The 14,731-nt window shown below is 35.9% G+C and overlaps 1 protein-coding gene across 1 annotated transcript in view; it reads right to left on the bottom strand.

Annotated features, from left to right (window-relative positions):
* Positions 1–14,731, bottom strand: part of LOC136028943 (5'-3' exoribonuclease 2 homolog) — a 147,524-nt gene that overhangs the window by 97,837 nt on the left and 34,956 nt on the right. The window contains exons 4-5 of the mRNA XM_065706930.1: positions 9,114–9,229; positions 473–584 (exon numbers count right to left, since the gene is read on the bottom strand). Of these exons, the coding sequence (XP_065563002.1) occupies positions 473–584; positions 9,114–9,229 (228 nt within the window). The remainder of the gene's footprint in view (positions 1–472; positions 585–9,113; positions 9,230–14,731) is intronic.

Here is a 14,731-nt window from a genome sequence, read left to right as displayed (position 1 = left end):
TATTTTCTTATTTCTAGACCTACTCCTCAAGTGCATTTTTGTAAAGAATCGAAAGAGGGCAAAAAATAAATTATTGTTATTATTATATACACCCTCCTCCCCCCTACAAAGTTTTATGACTAGGAATGCAGGGAGAAAGAAAAAAGAACAAATAAAAAGTATAAGATAGGGACAAAAACAAACGGTAAAAATAGAATGATAACAATCACCCACCACTAACTAATTGCTGAAGACCAAGCCAGAGCGAAATGCCCTGCACACTAGAGATTTCCAAAACACAATATTAACTTTACCCGGATGGATCAACCAGACGGGATCAACGATTGAAAAGACAAACATACAAATAATAACAAAAAATTTATCTGGAAATGAAAAATATTTTTAGTTTTTCTGAAGGCACTAAACGAGTGACACATTTTAGCGGACTTAGTGTTTATCAACTTTAAAAAATTAGCAAGTTTAAAATACTCACAACACCATCTATTGCCATGTATAGAACCTTCCTTGGACGAACTATATTGAACAGCCTGTCAATAGCTTCAAATATGGCAACCATCATTTCATCTTCATTTTTGGGGGCTGGTCTAGAAAAATATAATTACAATGTAATGCAAAAATCTTCCTTTGACAAGGGGATGCTCGGAGGCAGAGTTTTGACAAGGTGAAATTGTAACCAGCTACTATTACTAAAAGTGTAAAGTAGTCTAAGGCAAGGTGGAGTTTTATCTCTAACCCTATATAAATTATGTATTTATGGAATTCTGACAAAGATACCGGCTACCTATCTTTCTGTTTTTCTCATGTTTCGTATCTTTCCTATACTGATGACCTGCTTCTTATAAGCCGTACTATCTAACATAGTTTCTCGTGTTGCTACTTCTTTTTCAGATATAGAACTTTCTCTTAATATAGATATATGTGAATTTCTGTCTTTAAACAGAAATTCTAGCACCCTCCTTCGTTGTAGTGGCTTTACTATCCCTCTAGTAGATTCCCTTCGATTGCTTGGTATTTCATTTACTAATATTCTTCCAAGCTGACGCCAGCACACAGTCTCCGATATTAATAAGAAAATCCAATTAGGATATGCTAAGATTGTTGCCAATAAAGGTAAACATAATAAACTTGCGATGGCCAAGCTCTACTCAACTTTTTGCGACTATTCAATTCTTTTTGCTTCTGGAATTTTTCCCCTTCTCAAGAAAAAAGGACTAAAAAGAATCCGGAATAGTTATTTGAGATTTTGAAAATTTTTGTTGTTTCTTCCTCCTTGGAGAAAAAACCCGGTTCTTATTAACAATTTCTTGATCCTGATATTACAGTAAAATTGGAAGTACTGCGTAGAAAGCTATGAAATACCGCTTGTACTCGTATTGCTCCGCATCATCATCTTATCAGCTTTTTCAATCGAAAGTTATTTTTCCTTTTGTTTGTTTGTTTAACTTTAGTTTTCCCCTCTTTTGTTACTCCCCGTTTCTTAGTATTGTACAGAGTGAGCAAAAATTGAATAATAATAACAATAAAGACAGCTTGCGTCCATTTTTCTCTACATTACTGCTTTATTAGTTTTGGCAAGTTGTGAGTTTTTTTGTTTTTTCTTCTCTTTTCCCCTCCTTTTATGCTTTTTCTCTTTTGTTTTATTGTCTTTGATTTTTATGTTACTCTGTAACTGGTTTCCATCTGATTTCTATTTTGATTTACATTGTATTTTTGTATGTTTTTCTTCGTATTACTACACGTGTTATATCTCTGTATAATGTAAGTCAAAAATTAAATGATAATGATAATAATAAGCTTTAGAGGCGTTACATGCGAACTTTTTCAAAGATTTCATTCTATGTCGGTTTAAGGGAACGGAATATCGGATAGCCCGCTACAAAAATTTGGGTATAATATATCAAACAGTTCGTGGTAACGAACTGTAGTAAGGAGCAACCCGGCTCAACAGTAACCAAAACTCTAAAAAACGGGGAATTTTCTTAGCAATAGTTACATCAAAAGAATCGCATTTTAATGCTGATTTTAAATATTTAAGTTTAATCAAGTTTAGTCTTACCCATCAAAAGTAACGAGCCTGAGAAAATTTGCCTTATTTTAGAAAATAGGGGGAAACACCCCCTAAAAGGCATAGAATCTGAACGAAAATCACACCATCAGATTCAGTATATCAGAGAACCATACTGTAGAAGTTTCAAGCTCCTATCTACGAAAATGTGGAATTTCGTATTTGTTGCCAGAAGGCAGATCACGGATGCGTCTTTATTTGTTTGTTTGTTTTTCTCAGGGGTGATCATATCGACCCAGTGGTCCTAGAATGTTGCAAGAGGGCTCGTTCTAACGGAAATAAAAAGTTCCAGTACCCTTTTTAAGTGACGCAAAAATTGGAAGGCACCTAGGCCCCTCCCACGCTAATCATTTTCCCAAAGTCATCGAATCAAAATTCTGAGATAGCCATTTTATTCAGCTTAGTCGAAAAGCCTTATAACTATGTCTTTGGGGACGACTTACTCTCCCACAGTCCCCGTGGGAGGGGCTACAAGTTACAAACTTTGACCTGTGCTTACATATGGTAATGGTTATTGGGAAGTGTACAGACGTTTTCAGAGGGATTTTTGTGGTTGGGGGGGGAGATGTTGAGAAAAGGGGGATATGTTGGGGGAACTTTCCATGGATTAATTTGTCATGGGGGAAGAAAATTTCCATGAAGGGAGCGCAGGATTTCCTAGCATTATTTAAAAAAAAAACAATAAAAAATAAATATGAAAAAGTTTTTTCATCTGAAACTAAGGAGCAGCATTAAAACGAACAAAAAATACTACGCATATGAGGGATTCATCCCCTCCTCAATACCTCACTCTTTACGCTAAAGTATTTTTAGTAATTTCAACTATTTATTCTACGGCCTTTGTGATTCAGGGGTCATTCTTAAGGAATTGAGACAAAACTTAAGCTTTGTTGTAAACAGCGAGGTACTGCTTAGGGGGTAAACCCCCTCATATACATAATAAAAACATACGAATACAAAAGTTCGTTACGTAAGCTAATTCGTAAGTTACGTATATCTTTTACTAATAAAAACGTTTTTAAAAAATTTAATGTTCTAGTTGCCTTTTTAAGTAACCAAAAACTGGGGGGGGACTAGACCTCCTCCGCCGCTCCTTTTTTCCCAAAATCATTCGATCAAAACTGTGAGAAAGCCATTTAGCCAAAAAAATAAATATGCAAATTCCGTTTTAATTATTCATCTGCGGAGAGCCAAAATCCAAACATGCATTAATTCAAAAACGTTCAGAAATTAAATAAAAAAAGTTTTTTTAACTGAAAGTAAGGAGCGATATTAAAACTTAAAACGAACAGAAATTGCTTCTTATATGAAAGGGGCTGGTCCCTCCTCAACGCCCCGCTCTTTACGCAAAATTTTCTTACTGTTTTAAAAAGTAGAGTTGAGAGAAAGTGTCAAACTTTAGCGTAAAGAGCGGGGCGTTGAGGAGGGACCAGCCCCTTTCATATACGAAGTAATTTCTGTTCGTTTTAAGTTTTAATGTCGCTCCTTACTTTCAGTTAAAAAAAAAACTTGTATTTTTTTTATTTAATCAGAAATCAATGACTTTATACCTAGTTCTTCTTAGTCGTGTGTTTGTTGAATTTTTTCACCACGCAATCATAGCAGAATTTAATTGCAAAATACTATAAAAATTAATCAAAGAACGGGAGACAATATAGAATTTTAGAAAATCAATGAATTAGCACAATTTTTTTTATGGATACAGGCAAATATTCATTCTATTACTATTACAAAAAAAAGAAAACAACTACAACATAGCATTTCTCAGTTGTGTCGACAAGCAAAAATAATTTCATTAGAGAAACAATTCGCCAGCCAATAGGTATATAAACCCATAGGTAGGCTCCAAGCACATAGATAGCACTGGGAATTGTCAATAATTTCCTATTTTTAATGCTATACATTGCTCAGTTGCGCTGAAAACAACGATACTTCACTGGGAAATAATCAGCCGAATGATAGCAATATAAACTTATAGATTGCAACTTTTCCTTCTGGAATTTGCTTAAGTTTTAAACTTTAATACAATACCATTGACTATTTGCATTGAAAAAGCAAAATAAATTTTATTAGGAAAACTGTTCCCAACCGATAGCAATCTAAAGCTATAAAATAACTCGGTGTCCATTCCTCCTTTGATATTTGGTAGGGGATGGTAATTTCCCCTTTGGGAATTGGTATAAGCTTCAAGTTCCAGGCATAACAAATAGAAATGCGGGAGTCTCAAAGGTCAAATCGGTTAAGTTCCCTTTTAATTTTTTTTTTTTTTTTTTTTTTTTTTTTTTTTTTTTTTTTTTTTTTTTTTTTTTTTTTTTAGAGGGGCAGCACAATATTGGGTGTTAATGGTCTATATTCATAGATCTAATTTTCAACAGGCTTGGTAAAATATATACAAAATAAATATAAAAAAAGGAAACACTGCAAAAAAATCCAGCCAATTTAATAAAATCTATGATGGCATAATAAGAAGATTGCCAGTACTCAAATACAACAGCCAACTTCAACCAAAGACATGTCATAGCCCTTGCAGCATTAATTGTTGAGGTAAGTTGTTGTTCAGTTGAAGCAACACACATCAATGTCACATCATCAGCAAATAAGGGTGTAGTGATCCTGGTTCCCGAAGGTGCGGTATCCACTATATCCCCTATTCTAGAAGTAGCTGCAACAGCATTTGGGAGATCTTTGAAAAAAAAGAACCTAACCCAGAATCCTGGGGGATACCAAATTCAGCAAGACTCTTACTTGAAGAAAATCCATTAATGTGAACATAATGCTCTCTGTTTTGGAGATAATCACAAAGCAAAGCTAAAGTAGCCTCTCCTAGTCCATAAAAATCACATTTTTGAAGTAGTAATTAGTGGTCAACAGTGTCAAATGCCTTAACCAAATCAAAAAACAGACCAGCTACTTTAAGCTTATTATCAAGAGCTCCATTGATTACCGAATTTATATATGATAATGCCATCTCTGTGGTTTTCCCTTTCTGAAGGCAAACAAACTATCTATGTTTTGAGTTTATATTTTTGATACTATTTGTCTAATGAACCAAATCACCGTTGAATGGCTTATTTGACACCAGACTTCACAATTTTTTTCCTTTACAACATTTTTCTGACTTTTTAAGTCGACCCTTTACTTTCTACTTGCAACTATTTACTTAAATCAAGCAAAAGTTGCTGATTTCAAAATTTTAACAATTACGTACACAGCGACATATTTTACTGGATGTGCATAAAATCGCCTATACCAGTGGTCGGCAATCTTATTAGCCAAAGAGCCAAATATGAACATTATAACAATTTTTAGAAAATTTGGAGCCAAATCTGCTTGTTTAGTAAATTTTTTTGCACTAGATAAGGGTACACTAAATAAAACTAGGTTTCACACTTAAATAACACTCATTAATGCGAACAATGTGCTTGCATCTCCTTGTATAAAGTTTGTCAGTCAGGTCTATATATTGTTGCTTTTAATTTAGGCATGATTCCAAATTCTGATCGATAAGATGATTTCTCAGTTTACTCTTGACAATATTCATGCTTGAAAAAAATTGTTCGCATATATATCCGGAACCAATAAGGGAAAGCACGCAAGCTATTTCAGCTGATCGTAAGAACCAGGAATACTGTTTTAAGGGTTGAAACTGCTAATGTCTTCCTTCGCCAAGATCATTCAAAGCAGACCACTTGTGTTGCAAACTAAGATTATATTTTTCTTCCCCACTCCAATTCAACACAAAGAAGTACGAATTTAGTGTCATATCTCCTTGTTTTTAAATCCCTCAGCTGTATTTCAAAACTACCAATGTCAATTTCAAAAGGAGAAAATTTAAACTCGGTTATCGTAGCATTAAGAGGATTTTCAGAAATGCCAAAGTTGTTCTGTTATTTTTAAATTTCTGAAACCTGCTGACAAAAACTTTCCTCATATTTGAATTTATTGTTTTATAATAGTGTTTATAAATAGAGGAATTATTTTCTTGGCAATACTTCAGCAGGTTCGGGAAGTGAAACAATGTTTCAATAATCTAAGCAAAATGGATATTTTTATTCGAACATTATCGCTTCTTCTAACATGGAAAAAATTAAGTTTCCTTTCCCTTGTAGTTTACCATTAAGCTGACTTAGATTATGCACAATGTCTACTGTGACATAAAAGTTTTGGACCCACTGATCGTTGGTTAGTTCTGGATATTGAAAGCCCTTCTCAAATAGAAATGCGTTAATTTCTGGAAAAGGGGACACGAAACTTTTTGAGATGTTCCCTCTTAATAATGACGGTACATTGTTATCACAGCTTAGATATACAATACAGTTATGAAAACTCAATTTATTTTTGGAACACAGTGCGCAGTTGCGATGCAAACGGCTGGAGACAGGAAACTGGCAATCTGAATATAAAAGATCGGAGCAATTGGACAGACAAAACAAAATTGCGTTCCCACCTATGGTGTTGTAGTACGATCTAGGAGGTGCCAAGTTAAGAGCTATGTACCAAAAGCTTCTCGTGGGCAAGATAGGAGTTTTCATAACTGTATTGTACATCTAAGCTGTGATCGTTATGAAGCAGAAGACCAGCATACTCACTCGCCGTTTCAAATAATAAAAAAAATCTTTGAATCGGCGACGGTTAAGAGCTCTAACTAAAATAGAGTTGATTATTGCAATCATTAATTCCATCAATTTACAAACTACTTTTACAAGTTTTGGATCCACTCATCGTTGGTTTGCTCTGGATATTAAACGCCCTTCTCAATCAGATATGCACTGATTTCTGGAAAGAGAGACGCAAATCGTTTTGAATCGTTTCCTTCTAATAACCAACTTACCTTGTTATGAAGCAGAAGATTAGCGTACTTACTCACCATTTCAAATAAAAAAAAATCTTTGAATTGGCTATGTCTTGCTTTAGCTAAAATTCAGTTGATTATTGTAACCACTAATTCCAACAATTTACAATTTCTTCGAGGAATGCTTGCGCACGAAGCACTTCAGGGTGAATGATAAACAAGTATTTCGTGATTAGTTTTTTTTTCTTTCAAAATAGTAACAAAACCCTTTTTCTCACGCCGATCATACTTTTGCGCCCCATCTGTTGAAATCAACACAATTTTTTAGAGGTGAATATGATGTTGCTCCATACATTCAATTACAGTACTTGCGATATCTTCTCAAGTGTCTGAACCCTGAGTGGTAACAATCCTAAAAATTCTTCTTAGGGTCTGAATGAGATATAAATCTGACAAAAAGTAGAATTTATGCTGTATCATTTACGTCACAAGGCTTACCAGCTGCTATTGATAAAGGTGAAACCAATTTCAGATCTTCCATATACTGTGTGTTTATATTCGAACAAATTTTAATTGTTCTTGATGGTTTTGAAAGACAATGGCAACTCTTTAGGTCTTCTAAAAACATCTGCTTTGTTCTTAAAATTTCTTAACTTGCACAACAATTCTTTATCTTTTCGATTTATAGAAGAATTTTAATTTGTCAAAATAAGATGGAATTTCTTTCTTACCAAGTTTTTTTTTTACTGAAAATATTATCATGCCTTCCCTGGATACTTATGCCAGAGTCGCACTTAAGGGACCAAAGAGCCACATGTGGCTCTGGAACAGAGTTGCCAACTTGCACACATTTCGTGTGAAATGCACTCTTTTTTTTGCAATCTTTCACACCATGGACCGGATTTGCACTCTTTTTGTCCATTACTTGCTCTTTGCACTCTTTTATGAAATGATGATAGAAAAGGTATAGTTCACGACCAGTTATTTGTACCTTTTATAAACATTTTGATAAACATTTCTTATAAACATCTTTCAAAACATTTGGATAAAATGGAGACAAAACTTTACTAAACGTTTTATGCAGTCAACTACAGTTCACTTTAAGATCCAAGCAATCAAAATAAACACTTACAAATTTCCAGCAGAGGATTACCTTTTCAGCACAAAAAAATGAATGATAATCATTATCTAACCCATTATTTAGAGGTTGATTTGCGTAGAGAGTCCTCCTTGCTCTATTTTAAATACATTTAAAGGTAATATGTTTACTGTCCGAAGGATAACTGAAAATTATTTGTAAAAGGCGTAAGAGTGGTCAGAACGGTGGAAGGGGCTGCGCAACGTCGAATTTTTTTTACTTAGACTCTTTTTTAACAACTTACACTCTTTTTAGCCTCTGATTTGCACTCTTTTTTGGCGTCGGCAGTTGGCAGCCCTGCTCTGGAGCCGCGCTTTATTGACCACTGACCTGTAACAAGAAAAAGGAGCACTTGTCCTTTTCTAAGTAGTATTTCTACGAAAGCATTTCTAAGAAATACTTCTTTAGAATATTTCCAAGACAGTATTTCTAAGAAGTGTATTTCTAAAAGAAGGAACCCTACGTTTAAAAAAAGAACAGTGCTTATGAAATGGTAAATAAAACCGACAGATGAAAAGAGTGTTTGTTCTATTTTTGTATTTAGTTTTTTGTCTCGTTAAATAGAACTACGCCTTACTTGTTGGTTGATCTTTTGATTAAAAAACAACTTGGGGTTCAGCACAACCAATTTATGAAAATTTAAGGGGGAAGGGGTGTGTTAGTTTATTAAATCTAGGGAGGTAATTTTGCTGTTTTTTATTTTTTAAATGAAAATACCAAAAAGGTATTTTTGAAATCGAGAGGGGGGAGGGAATTTATAGGGACAGTTGGCACCCCTATCGGAATGTGCGTTCGAAACATTCAGTATTTATTTTTATATTATCACTGTACTAGTTAAACTTGCTCCCCTATTTTGTTTGAAATGGGATTTAAGAAAATGCTTGACAGTGAAATGGAATATACAGCCTCACTTCTTCCCCTCTCCACTGTTGATATCCGAACACAGAATAAGCATTAAACCAGATTGAAAATAAACATGACACTGTAAACCATTTTCAATTGGTATATCTCTACCATTAAGAAGAAGAAGCCAGCGTAACCCCCTCCCCTGTTTTACTTTTAATACTGCACTTATTCAGGGCGACTTCTTAAACACAGCATAAAATTTGAAATCTTACCTATCTTCAGGGTGAGTACAAGGGTGGATGATACCATTCATGTCTAGATATAAATTGTCAAATTCAATGCCATTTGGATTTGATGCACTTGAATCGACCTTTTCGCCGTTACGAGGCTAAAAATAAATTATTCTCAAATAGCACAACTAAAAATTCATATAAAAAAGGTCAATGGCAAAGAATGTATGAGCTGGGTATAAAATCAGACATTTCTACAAGCATACAGAGAGAAGAAATACCTCTGAAGATTGCTTCCAATGACCCTCTTCCTCTTCTCCAAGAAAAAGTTGGCTATATCATTGGTTAATCATTTCGAACAGATTTTTCGATCGCTTTACAGAGCAGTTGTATTTGAGCCATCTATATATTTTCATGATCAAATCGTTTTCCTCAGTTTTCCGTAAAATAATGAGTTTGTACATGGTTTTTTGTTTTCGTTGTTTTTTTTTATATTGAAAACTATTCAATCAACATATTTCTATATGTCATGATGATCAAATCATTTTGCTCAGGCTGCTGGAGACGAGTCTCCGCCTTATTTCTATTTTGACAGTTCTCTAGCCTACTCTTTTGGGTTCTCAACTACCGGTGAGTGTTGACCTCTTGTGTGAACAGTCTCTCTTTTCTGGTTCTTAAATGACTAATATCATTGAAATAAAAGAAAATACTAATCAAGTTAAGGGATATCTAGGGATAGTCTGTTTTTTCTTTTAGCAAATACACCCAGCATCACACTTAATTCACAGGCTAATGCTCTACTTTGCTTCTTGCTGTCAGTGCCAGTCAGTCCTTTTTACCGAGTTAATAGTAGTAGCCAAAGTGATTTTGTTTAAGTACGGTACAGGGAAGCTTGAATCCGGTCTTGGGGATAAAATAATTCTTCGAACCTGAAAATCTGACAAGAATAAATTCACTATCCAACTGACATGTTTTGATAGTATTTATGAACTCAGCAGTGATGAATACTGCGCTCAGAAGCTAGCTTAAACTTTTTTTTTGTCTTTTAACAGTACTGTTGGCGAGATTCCGTTAAAGTAGGCACGAATTCCGGCCCGCTAGACGTTTTCCTATTCGTATTCTAGTCTCTACTCACCATCGGAATCCTTCCAAATAGACCAAATTCCTTTCTACTCGACAGGAATTCTTGCCAGTGTAAAAGCTACATTAAATTACTCCTGTAATACAAGTTGTAGACTACAACAAATACAAAACTAGGTTTTATCTAGAGAAATGTCACAGACTGTTAAGCCATAAACAAATGTTATTTTCCCAGAATTGTTAGCCATGTTTTAACATAAACTTAACCAGGTGTACAATTTCCTCACTAATTTATTCTTTCAGATGGAAAACTACAGAAAACGGTTGGATTTTTTGACAGCCCCAAAAAAATTAGGAAGACTGATTTTTCTTTATGCTTTGTTTGCCAAGATGGAAAGAAAGAAAACCTGTCAATCATCAAAAGCTCTAAGAAGCTACTTGAGACATTGGAAACATCTGCTGATCCCAAGTTCAGAAGATTGCTGACTGAGGCGACAAAAGACAGTTTTTTGTCTAAAAGCCCGAAATGGCATTCCAGCTGTCACCGCCAGCTTATTTACACCATCAGGAGAGGAACTTCTTCTCCAGAGGGATGTTCCAGCATTGAAAATGTAAGCACTACCAGAAAAAAAACGCGCTCGAAACCTGCAGCCGTTTCCTTCTCATACAAAACTTGTTTGTTTTGCTCCAAAGCAGGAAGCAGTAAAAAAAAAAACTCGAAAGTTATCCAATTTTAAAACTTTTTTCTCGCAGTGAAGCTATTGTCCTGAAAGCTAATCTTTTCTGGCTCACACTGCCAGTGGTATTCAGCAGAGTTAGTGGGACTGACCTAATAGCAGCTGAGGCAAAGTACCACAAAAAGTGCATTGACGAATTTATGGCTACAAAGCTAAAATGTGACGTTGTGCATGATGTGAACAAAACAATATTTGCCCAGTTCTTAGAAGGGGTTGAGTCTAGGCTTAAAGAAGGAAGGATTTACCACATTTCTGATTTCAAAGAAAAGCTAAGAAAGGTTTTGATTGACAATGGACTTGTTGGGCAGACGCATGGACTGCTTTGGCTTAAAAAGAAGTTTGGACACAGTTCGGGAGCCAGTTAATCAAGTTTGTGGATCCTCGAAAAGGGACGTTTTACCATCTGAAAGGAACAGTTCGGCTGGCGATATGGCAGCACAAGTTAAGGCGATGATTGAAGAATTTGAATACAGTGCTGTTCTAATAGATTCAGATGATGCTGGTAGTGACAGCTCAGATTCGACTGTGATAGATTCTAACGTAGCTGTGAATTTAATAAATTAAACAATATACTAATTCTAAATATACTATCACACTATTACGCTATAACATACTTTATTTCTAAAGGAAAAGGAGTGGTGGCCAAGGTTGTCGAGAAATGGGGATTAGAGAAACCGATTGCTTTGCTTGTGCAAGAGATACAGAAGCCAAATCTCAACCCTGCGGTTCTAGAAAAATTCAGTGTGATTTGCAAAAAGGTCTTTGTTGCCTCATACGGAAAAGACCCAGACCACTTTACCTCTCTTAATGAATTAAGAGTGCATTTGTACCCCCGAAAGCGGTAGCTTAAGTATTTGCCACCATCTGACGCTGCCTTTGAGTGTCATGATAAGCGCGTGTACCTGCAGTTGGACATTTTTTTGCAAGCAAATGAGCAAAGCCACAGTTTCTGGATCCGCTGCAATTTGGCTGGATGTTTCAAGACGGAGGGGTTAGGCCATTTGTGTCTACCCTTCAGGTATTTCCAGAGGGTGTGGTCCCCAGTACTGCTCGTGCAAGCGCTGTACAAAAAAATAGACCTTGCGATTTACTTTGTGGCTTGGTGGGAAGTGTTTTATGGACGAGTTTGATATGCTTGATGGATAATTTAATATGCTGAGCTACTTTTTAACTTTTGTAGTAACAAGTGCCGTTCACGAAATCCGTAGCAGGTATTAGTGCAGTAGTCTCTTTTTTTTGTTTATTCAGTTTATTCAATAATAATCTTGTCAAGTTTACTAATAATTATGATTCGGAATCAAAAGAGAGTTATAATCAAGGTCATTGTTGAGTATAGTGGTACTCTTCCTGTCTGAGATAATAAAACTATCCGCTACCAGCTGAATCTAGGCGTCAAATCTTTTCCAACACAAAAAATAAAATTAAAATTGTAAGTTTCAATGTCATTCGCAATGGTCCCTACTGTACTCGTCACTTCTGGCATCAGTTACAAAAGATTTGGCGATCATTGTAGAAATTTTTCTGAAACATGATTTAATAGCAAACAAAAAACGCGAAATTTTCAATTTTCGGGGTGAAGCCCCCCCCTCCCCGGCCAAGTATATAACGCCCATTTTCGTGATCAGTGCTATCGATTACACCATATTCCGTTGTCAAACCTTCTGCTGCTCACTGATCACCTACCCGACACATTTTCGTAGAGTGGCTCCCTGACTAGGACAGAAATTGCGATCGCTATGTGGCACTTTGTAAAATACCAAGTACCATAAAAAAATATATTTTGGTAAAAAAAAAATCGCATTTCAGAAAATAAAATTTAATATTTTAATTAATTAAAATTTCTACACTTCTAGATTCACACTTATGTTCGCAAAGGAGTAACATTCGCTTTTCATAGCAATTTAGTGGCCGAACTAAGCAATTGTAACTGCTTTGTCAAGCAATTTATTGAGTTAAAATTCTTTATTTTTTATGAGGCAAACATGCAACTTTTCCTACGCAACAGCAACAATCCAAGAAAATTAATGGTTAAGTTTTTCTACACAACGGCAACACCCTTGGGAGGGACAATGCTGAGTGAATTTAAAGGCAACTAAAATGCTACTCAATGTAATTCACAAATACTACCCATGAGGCCGTGTCCAATAAGGTTAGGAGATTTGAACCCCCCCCCCTGCACCCGAAATTGTTGTCCAATTCATAGAAACTGTATAAAAATTCATTCAACAAACTTTGTTTACATTTTTAAAGCTTTATTTGTATACCCCCCCCCACCCCGAGACAAAATCCTGTACACGTCTCTGACTGTTCATCACAATATTTTCTTTTTTTATCCTTGAGGAAGAACTACGTACTTCGGACGATGAAATTATTCAGCTGAGCGAGCAAATATTAAAATTTCAAACTAGGCAATCTTGAAATAGAATTTCGATCCAATATATTCCCTGTCTATTTTGTGCCCCATTCAACTTTTTTCTTCTACAATAATTTACATTAATCACTATAATTTTACATCAATCAGAATAACAAGAGCTAGGAGCTCATATGGCACTTGTGACGAGGCCGGAAGAGCCAAGAGCTAGTATGGCATGAGCTCTAGCAAAATTCTAAGAATCAATAGATTGATTAAAAAGGAAAATCAGAGGCTTAATGCCGGTCGGGATTTAAAATAAGATTTCTGAGACACGAGGTCTTTCTAAATATCAAAATTCATTAAGATCCGATCACCCACTCGTAAGTTAAAAATACCTCATTTTTTCTAATTTTTCCTCTCCCTTCAGCCCCCCAAACGGTCAAATCAGGGAAAACAACTTTATCAAGTCAATTTGTGGAGGTCCCTGACACGCCTACCAATTTTCATCGTCCTAGCACGTCCAGAAGCACCAAACTCGCCAAAGCACTAAATCCCCCCAAACGCCACCAAAGAGAGCGTATCCAGTCCGGTTATGTCAATCACGTATTTACGACATTTGCTTATTCTACCCGCTAAGTTTCATCCCGATCTCTCCACTCTAAGCGTTTTCCAAGATTTCTGGTTTCCCCTCCAACTCCCCCAAATGTCACCAGATCTGGTCGAGATTTAAAACAAGACCTCTGACACATGAGTTCGTTCCAAATATCAAATTTCATTCAGATCTGGTCACCCGTTCTTAAGTTAAAAATACCTCAATTTTTCTAATTTTTCCGAATTAACACCCCCAACTCCCCCAAAGAGAGCGTATCCCTTCTAATTATGTCAATCACGTATCTAGAACTTGTTCTTATTCTTCCCATCAAGTTTCATCCCGATCTCTCCACTCTAAGCGTTTTCCAAGATTTCTGTTTCCCCCCTCCAACCCCCTATGTCCCCGGATCCAATTCGAATTGAAAATGGAACATCTGAGACATAAGATCTTTCTATATATCAAGTTTCATTAAGATCCGATTACCATTCGTAAGATAGATACCTCAATTTTCACGTTTCCCCGCTCAAACTCCCCCCAATGTCACTGGATCTGGTCAGGACTTGAAATGAGAGCTCTGAAGCATAAGAGCCTTCTAAATATAAAATTACATTCAGATCTGATTATCCGTTCGCAAGTTACAAATACCTCATTTTTTCTAATTTCTCCGAAATACCCCCCCCCCCCCAAAGAGAGCGGATCCGGTCCGGTTTTGTCAGTCACGTATTTTAGACTTGTGCTTATTCTTCCCACCAAGTTTCATCCAGATCTCTCCACTCTAACCCTTTTCAAAGATTTCCGCCCCCCCCCCCCCCCAACTCCTCCCAATGACACTGGATCCGGTCGGGATTTAAAATAAGAGATCTGAGTTACGAGGTCCTTCTAAATATGGAATTTCATT

This window comes from Artemia franciscana, chromosome 7 (assembly GCF_032884065.1).
Source record: "Artemia franciscana chromosome 7, ASM3288406v1, whole genome shotgun sequence".
In the NCBI taxonomy this organism is placed as follows: Eukaryota; Metazoa; Arthropoda; class Branchiopoda; order Anostraca; family Artemiidae; genus Artemia; species Artemia franciscana.
The sequence above is the reverse complement of the archived record's forward strand: the minus strand, read 5'-3'. Positions and strand labels throughout refer to the sequence as shown.